We start from the raw sequence: 8,840 nt of genomic DNA, 5'->3' as shown, positions 1-8,840 counted from the left end.
TTATTTGATGTATAATTATACTACGTAAGAATCTTATTTAGGTAGTGGCGAAAACTCAAAGGTACCCAATTGTAGCTGTGGATTCCCTCTTGTCTATATATAATAGACTACAACAAGTCAGGCATTTGACCTTTAACCGCCAATCAGTTAATACAACTACCTTCAGAAGCGAGCTGCAGCCACATATATGCGCAGCTCATGTAGCTAACAGTGTACCTTGTTCAATTAGCTCAAACCCCAGAACAAGAAACATCAAGCCATCATGTGGTTGAAAAACCAGCCACACCTTCACAGCCTCCTGGGCATCCTTGTTCTCTTCATCCTTGTTTCCACAGCATCTGCTGCAAACCGTGGGTCTGACATTCTCGACAAGGGCCGCAACATCACCGACGGCGACACCCTTGTTTCGGCTGATGGGTCATTCACCCTGGGCTTCTTCCCTCCCGGGGTGCTTGCCAAGAGATACCTCGGTATATGGTTCTCCGTGTCCGAGGACGCCATCTGTTGGGTAGCCAACAGAGACCGTCCTCTCACTGACGCTCGTGGGGCGCTGGTGATTAGTGACACGGGAAGCCTTTTCTTGCTCGATAGCTTCGGCCAGGTTGTGTGGTCTTCAAACACGACAGGCGCTGCCTCCACGACGCTGCAACTGCATAATTCAGGCAACCTTGTCCTGAGCGATGGGAGTGCCAATGGTGCTGCCATATGGCAGTCATTTGACCACCCATCAAACACCTTGCTTCCCAGCATGAAGATTGGCAAGAACCTATGGACCAGGGAAGAGTGGTACCTTACGTCGTGGGCTTCGGCCAATGACCCTGCCACAGGGAAGTTTCGCTACATTACTGACGGAGAAGGTGTGCCACAAAACATACTCTTGGATGGTGACAAAATGATCTACCGGTCAGGACCATGGAATGGCCTACGGTTCAGCGGTGTCACGGAGATGACCTCGTATTCTGACAAGTTTGCTTACCAGTTGACAAGCAGCTCAAGTGAGGTAACCTACAGCAATGTTTCCAAGGCTGAAGCCTCCTTCTCGCGTCTACTTCTGACTGATGACGGAGTATACCAACGCCTGGTATGGGACCCAACCAGCCGGTTGTGGAAGATCTTCTTCCAAGCGCCGAGGGACATCTGCGACCACTATGGAAGGTGTGGGGCATTTGGTCTGTGCAACGCCAATGCTCCATCAACGTCGTTCTGCAGCTGTGTACAGGGGTTCAGCCCGACATCTCCAGTGCAGTGGAAGATGAGGGACACCTCCAACGGTTGCCGCCGAAAGATGGTACTGGACTGTGGCAATGGAATGTCCAGTACCACGGACGGTTTCGTGGTGATAGACGGAGTGAAGCTTCCCAACACGCACAATGTATCGGTGAATGCTAGCATCACGTTGGAGGAGTGCAGGGCGAGGTGCCTGGCCAACTGCTCTTGTCTGGCGTATGCGCCGTTGGATCTCAAAGGAGGAGGCGCTGGAACTGGCTGCATCATCTGGACAGAGGACCTCATGGATCTCCGGTATGTAGATGGAGGGCAAATCCTTTATCTCAGATCCACCAAGTCAGAATTAGGTATGTTATATTGTTTCACTTTCTAGATCATTAGCAATGTATAGTTTGCATTTTAAGATTTTTGGTGATGCTATGGATGCCCCTCCTTACCCATTTCCAACATCTACCATTTTAGCTTCCCAATAGGAAAGTTTAGAGTTTAGGATTTCAACCAAACAAAGCTATACAACTGCAGTTCGTAGATATGTCAACATTCAATTAATCAAGGAATGCGATGGCTCAGATGGCTACTAGCTAGTTCAAAGAGCATACTGTACCGACCAATGTAGCATCACAACGCCTACCAGGATTTGAGTCCTAAGCTTAGAACCAAGGCCATGCAACCAGTTAGAAAATATGTTAGGATCACTGCAAGGAAGGTACCGGTTAGATGGCACCAACATCTAATACTGTGTTTCTAGTTTTTTTTAGAAGATTTATGCCTTTGCGCAAATACCAAAGGAAAGTTTAACATTTAAGCTAATTTAAGTTTCAAAAATTTATTGTTCATAATAGATGGGCCATCTGTATCCATGTTCCCAGCTGGTATCGTTATCGGTGTATCCGTAGCCTTGATCATCATTCTGGTTCTCCTTGCCTTCTGGGTTATTATCACCAGGAGACGACATCACATGCAAAGGGTATTAGGTAAGTTCTTAATTATATTAAATTATTCATCGCATTTGTATTTCTTCTTTTACTATTCCGAATGAGAGAACTAGACTCACAAGCCTAACTATTTTCCAGTACACAATGGTCTGAGGGTGACAGGGGTTCTGATAGCCATTCTCCAAATCCCGCTTCGCCCATGACGTCCGTCCCTACAATTGATCTCCATACTATAATAGAGGCTACAGGAAGTTTCTCCGATGCAAATAAAGTTGTTGAAGAAGGATTTAGTGTTGTCTACAAGGTGTTGATTTTTTTTCTTATCCATATGAACTGACATTTTTCCCACGTTGACTACACAATACACAAGGAGATAATAGAATCAGACAATCCAATGGCACCCTTCAGTAATTAATTGCATGCTGCAAATATCTGCTGGATCTACACTGGAACATATTACTGTATAATCAACAGGGGCAACTACCTGGTGGTACAATGGTTGCTGTAAAGAGGCTCAAACAGTCTCTTCTTACTGATAAAGGCAGGCAGCATTTCTCAAGGGAAGTGGAAGTGATGTCAACGCTCACCCATGTCAACCTTGCTAAGCTCCTCTACTATTGCCGGGAAGGAGATGAGTGGATACTAGTCTACGAGTGGATGGAGAAAAAAAGTTTGAATCTTTACATATTTGGTACTCGTTGCAATGCATGCCATGTTAATCTATCATTATATGTACCCACAACTATTCCTATCTGTTTTTGGCCTCACACACCCATTTGGAAATGCAGGAGAAGAAGGACTCCGTTCCTCACTGAGTTGGGCGCAAAGACGGGAAATAATTCGAGGTGTGGCCATAGGTGTTGAATTTCTTCACGGCAGAGGATTCATTCACAGGGATCTAAAACCTGCGAACATACTTGTCAGTGATACGTGGGTTCCAAAGATAGCAGACTTTGCCACCGCAAAGCTATTTATTGACGAGCAGACAGATTTGACATTAGTACAGACACGGTATGATTAAAATTTCCAACCCATCTAATGTTTTCATATTCATGGTAGACTACCAGGACAAACCTCAATTAACTCCATGTTTTGTGTTAAATGCAGGGGATATGTGGCTCCAGAGTATATAGGGGAAGGGGCCCTGACGTACAAGTGTGATGTATATAGCTTCGGAGTCGTTTTGCTGGAGACAGTCAGTGGCAAAAGGAGAACAAGCAATGCAACGTTCCTTCCTGATGTAAGTCTGCTCAGCACAAAACATACTCCTCCCTGGTGCATCCTCTAGTTTCTCCCCAATGAAAATGGGCCACTAGCTGAGCTTTTTATTCTTTCTTTCTTACAGGCCTGGGAATTGTGGAATCAATGTAAGAGCGGGGAGCTTCTTGATGTGGCGGTGGGTGGTGAACCTGAAGGTGAAGTCTTGTCGGGGCTACTCAGATGCATCCAGATTGGCCTTCTCTGCGTGCAGTATTTGCCAGAGCATAGACCTTCAATGTCTGAAGTTGTGGCAATGCTAAACAACAGCTCACAGCTCCCCAGGCCACTGAAACCCACACCAAACAGCAGACCAGGACCGGGCGCAAAGCCAGGACCGAGCCGGACCTTCTTACTGTGGCTATTTTGCTCATGTGGACGTGACCCCACGAGCCCGGGCATGGAAGCTACGGTGTAGTGCTTCGGTCTATCAGGGTGAGGCAGAGGCAGTGGCAGTGCGAGAGGAAATAAGCCTAAAACTTACTACCGGTCTGGATCTGGAACTTGCGGCATGAATTTGATGTTTATTGGTGTACTTTAACACCAGATATCGCCATTGTTTTCCTGTCTGGATTTGTGCTTTTTCAAAGTACGACGGGATTGTTGGAACTTACTGCCAGCCTTGGAAGTCGATGTTTTATTCTTGTATATATACTTAAGCACAGTGTATCGCCTTTGTTTTCATTTTCATATTTGTGCTTGTTCAAATATTACTTGGCAGTATTGATTGAACTTTTCTTATGGGAATGATATAATATTTGGGGGTTGTTTTGTATGTCACTTCCATACCTCCATGAGCAGGCTAAACACTGCAAAGTGAACTGTTATGCAGTCTAGTGCATAGCAATCAGGACAGTACGTAGATCTTGTGTGTGCAAGTAACATGATGCAGTACGTTATTGGTTTATAATTTTCATAGATTTCCCCCCAAGATAAAAACAAAAATTAGCTGAGAAAAAAAATGGGAAAGAAGAAACAGGAGTAGTAAACTGAGAGATGGAAAAAAAGCACAAGGCACACTATGTCAGTGTGGACAGCTAGCTGCAGACATGCGCATTGTGGAGGCGCGCATGTAATGTCCAACGCATCATTTAACCATTTCAATTTGTAATAGCTAACCACATCTGCCACGTGGTTGATACCCTGGCCCGGAGAGCTGTTAATAAACTAGCCAAAGTCAATCTAGCTAAGCGGTGTGGTACTAATAACGAAAATACTACGCACCGCGGCTCGAGCCGGAAACTACGCCTCCGCAGTTGGGCCACATCACTGTTGTCTTTCGAGCGTCCAGCTTAGCTTTCCGCACTGAGCCAGGCCAGGCCCAGCAGCGGGATAGCAAGAAGAAAACAGAGACACTGCGCTATTTTTGAGGATATGGGCTGGAATCGGTCTACCGAAGCCCATCATGCCGCTCAGCCTGCTTCTTCCCCGACTCCGTCCTCTCCGAGAGCAACTGGTTAACGAGCGCTGCTCCGGGAGCCTCAACGATCAGTGCCACTTGGCGTGCTCTCAGCCATTTGCCACGTGTCGCGCTTTGGGCTTCCTATGGATTTTTTTTCGCACGCGTTTTCGGCTTTTTAAACGTTTTTTCGGCTTTTTTCAACGTTTTGGTTTTCCACCGGTCTTCCTTAGCTTTTCGCGTGAAAAACGCGTTTTCTGTTTTTTTTTCTTTCACGAGAGTCATAGTTTTGCTTACGTGAGAGGCACGGGTGTGCTTTCGTGAGAGTCAAGGCCGTGCCTCTCGGAAACTGAAAAAAAATGCATTTTATGTTTTTTTCTCTTTCGTGAGAGTCACGGTTTTGCTTTCGCAAGATGCACGGTTGTGCTTTAGCGAGAGTCACGGCCGTGCCTCTCCGAAACGAAAAAGACGTGTTTTCTGTATTTTTCGCGAGAGTCACGCCCGTGCTTTAGCGAGAGTCACGGCCATGCCTCTCGGAAATGAAAAAAAACATGTTTTCTGTTTTTTTGCGAGAGTCACGGTTTTGTGTCCGCGAGAGGCACGGTTGTGCTTTCGCGAGAGTCACGGTCATGCCTCCTCGGTAACGGAAAAAGAACGTGTTTTCTCTTTTCTTCCTTCCGCGAGAGGCACGGTTGTGATTTTCTGAGAGGCACGGGCGTGCCTCTTTCGGAAAGGAAAAAACCCGTGCTCCCGGTCAGTTTTTTCGTTCGGTTTTTTCACGAAAAAAACCTTCATCAAAACCTATCAACATCGGATCTAGTTTTGAAGATCTCGATGCGAGGAATCTAACGATGAAAGCGGTTCGAGATTTGGACGCGCGGTTTGAGAGATAAAACGTTTTGAATAAACGGATCTACGAAAAAAGGGAAAACGCAACCTGGGGAGTTGGGAGTGATCTTTGCAACGAGTATTCCTCAATTAGTGATTTTGGTCTTCTCCGCTCGCACGCACGCACACACGGCCAACCCCACAGGAACGACACACCCCATCACTGTCCACTCGCAGGCGGCGGTCAGCAGACGTGAACGTACAAGTGTGATGTATATAGCTTCGGAGTTGTCCTGCTAGAGATAGTCACCTGCAAAAGGAGAACAAGCATGCCAACGTTCCTTCTTCATGCAAGTCTGCTCATGATAAAACGTACTCTTCCTTATGCGTCCTCTAGTTTCTTCCCACTGAAATGGGTGCAAAACTGCAAACTAACAATGAACGGGTAATCTTTGTTCAGTTTGCTACACAAGCGCAACACACGTTTCAAACATAGCCATATCAAACAAAGATGAGCGGTACTCCATTAACCGAGCATATTTTTGCAGGCCTGGGAATTATGGAATCGTCGCGATATTGAGGAGCTTCTTGATGAAGAAGTGGGCGAACCTGGTGAGCTCTTGTCAGCACTAGCCAGGTGCATCCAGATTGGCCTTCTCTGCGTGCAGAATTTGCACCAATCACCTGAGGAGGACAGGCCTGCCATGTCTGAAGTTGTGGCAATGCTAACCAGCACTGACTCACAGCTCCATTTACCAAGTAAACCGATTGCTAACAGGGCACCTGGCCCGAGCGTACAGCTAATCTCAGATGACACCACCGGGCCGAGCACCATCTCTCGCTCGGCACATCCTGCGGCAAATGCAGTGTATGATTCGTGATCATTTCGGGCTGGGTCCTTCCGGTTTGAGTGCCTCACCATTCCTTACGGCTTCATTGGGACGGTGCAAGCGAAATAAGCCTTAAATTTACTACCAGGCGGGTACTTGCGTTCTGAAGTTGATGTTTTATTTGTGTACTTTATTGAAAAAGGCTTTCGCCCCATTTTATACTGGACATCGCCTTTCTTTTCCTGTCTAAATATGTGCTTGTCCAAACTATGACAGAATTTTTGGAACTTTCTTATGTGAACACTGTAAAGTGAATTTTTATGCAGGCCACTAGGCCGTGCACCATTCAGAGCTGAGTCCAGTTCAAAGGATGGGAACAGCTTGCGCTCTGAACTGGTGCATAACCATTTAGTATAGTCAGAGCATCTCTAGCAGACCCCTTAAATCGCGAAACTGAAAACCTTCGCGGAAAACGCATTTTAAGGGTTGGTTTGGGTTGCGGCCGAGTAGACCCCTTAAACATAGATTGTAAAATCAAATATTCTCGTATATTCTTCCTCACGTCTTCTTCTTCCTCTCGCCCATCCACGACCACCTAGCTCACTTCCACGAACCCGACGGACAGCGCACAAAGCGACTAAATACGGTGCCGCCGGTGTCCAGCACGGCTCGCACGAAGCGCCCCAGCGTCACCGTCGCGGTCGCTGCTTGAATCGGTCCAAAAGCTGGCTAGCGCCGGCATCGAATCGACCCAGAGCTAGCTAGCTGGCTGGCTAATCGATCGACCCAGGAGCTAGCTAGCTAGCTCCCGTCGCCGTGGCCAATCGATCTACAAGCTAGAGTTAGCTTCCCTCGCCGTAGCTGTCAAATACGGAGCCGCTGGTGTCACGAAGCCGCCGCATCTCGTTCACCGAGCCTCCGAACCGGATCAGCCATGGCCTCAGGCACACGCTCGATCCTTTTGTAGTGCAGAATTTTATTGGAGTAGGGAGAAATCGATGGCTGGAGACGGATGGTACGTATGGCGGCGCGTGGGGATAGGCGGCGGAAGGATCCGGTTCGTGGCATGTATACTGTCCTCGGACATGTAGAACTAACGGTTGGAGTCTAGTGGCCTGTAAAACGTTTACAGTTCCGTGAACTTCTACAGGTCTGTTCTGGACACAAATTGATCTGAAACTGTAAATTTACTGGAATTTTTACAGGTTTGACGTTCTTAAGGGGTCTATTAGAGATGCTCTCAGGAGAGTGAATCTTGCGTCGGGAAGTAACCATTAGCATTTCAGCATTGCTGTTGGTGTATAATTTTCATCGGTCCCCCCCAGAAAAAAAAAGATTGAATTGGGAAAGAAAAAGAAGAAGAAATAAAAAATGGACGCACGCCATGTCGGTGTGGAAAGCTAGCAGCAACCATGTGGCGAACCAATTTGTGGTTGGATGGTTAAAGGGACTATGGTATCCCCATCCCACTAGGGTTCTAATCCTGGTGCTCGCATTTATTCTTGGATTTATTTCAGGATTTACGGCAATGCACATTTAGTGGGAGGAGACGTTCCCGTCGACGACAGGGTACCTATGGTAACTTCGTAAATTTCAAGATGATATGACGGCTCAGTCTTTCGAAGGTACTCATAGGGATAGGGTATGCGTGTGTGCGTTCATAGGGGTGAGCGTATGCGCGTATATATGAGTGTTTGCGTCTGTACTGTGTTAAAAAAATCATGAAAAAACAAAGAAAAACGATAAAACACACAATAAAAAAGACCAGATGATTAAAGAAAACCCGTGAAGAAACAGAGAAAACAGACAGAAAAAAAGATAAAAAAAACAGAAGAAACCAGTACATCAACCACCACGAGCGAGCATCTCGATCGCAAACAGCTAAAGAAGAAAACAGAGGTAAAATAGGCCGGCTCAGTACGTAGTGCGGCGAAAATGCCTCAGACGAGACTGAAGTAACACTCGCTCTAAGGCCTGGAGAGAGGTCGCTACAGGCTAGGACACCTGAAAGAGATCAGAGTTGCGAATATCAGGTGATACCAGTCCTTAGATAATTTCATGATACCAACATGTAAAATTCAAATTTAAACATGTTAATTTTTTAAAAAGAATCATGGATGTTCACAACACATATGTCGACAACCCCTAAAAAATTCAGATCGAATTTCGAAATACACAAAGAGAAAGAAAAAAGACAAATCCATCATGAATAGTATCAAAAGAAGACAAAAGCTAGAATGCCACTATTCACATATGAATTTGTCTTTTTTGTTTCTCCTTGTGTATTTCGAATTTTGATCTGAATTTTTTAGGGGTTGTCAACATATGTGTTGTGAACATTCATTATAATTTCAGTATTTTTTG

The 8,840-nt window shown here is 46.1% G+C and overlaps 1 protein-coding gene across 1 annotated transcript; it reads left to right on the top strand.

The window, feature by feature from the left end:
- The first annotated feature begins 262 nt into the window (after positions 1-262).
- LOC119361373 (receptor-like serine/threonine-protein kinase SD1-8) lies at positions 263-3,837 on the top strand. Its single transcript, XM_037626615.1, has 7 exons — positions 263-1,574; positions 2,070-2,194; positions 2,317-2,466; positions 2,637-2,853; positions 2,951-3,173; positions 3,270-3,402; positions 3,508-3,837. Exons 1-7 carry the CDS (start codon positions 263-265, stop codon positions 3,835-3,837), a joined length of 2,490 nt encoding a protein of 829 aa, XP_037482512.1.
- The last annotated feature ends 5,003 nt before the right edge of the window (positions 3,838-8,840 follow it).

This window comes from Triticum dicoccoides, chromosome 2B (assembly GCF_002162155.2).
Source record: "Triticum dicoccoides isolate Atlit2015 ecotype Zavitan chromosome 2B, WEW_v2.0, whole genome shotgun sequence".
NCBI lineage: Eukaryota > Viridiplantae > Streptophyta > Magnoliopsida > Poales > Poaceae > Triticum > Triticum dicoccoides.
This window is presented reverse-complemented; position numbering and strand designations above follow the sequence as displayed.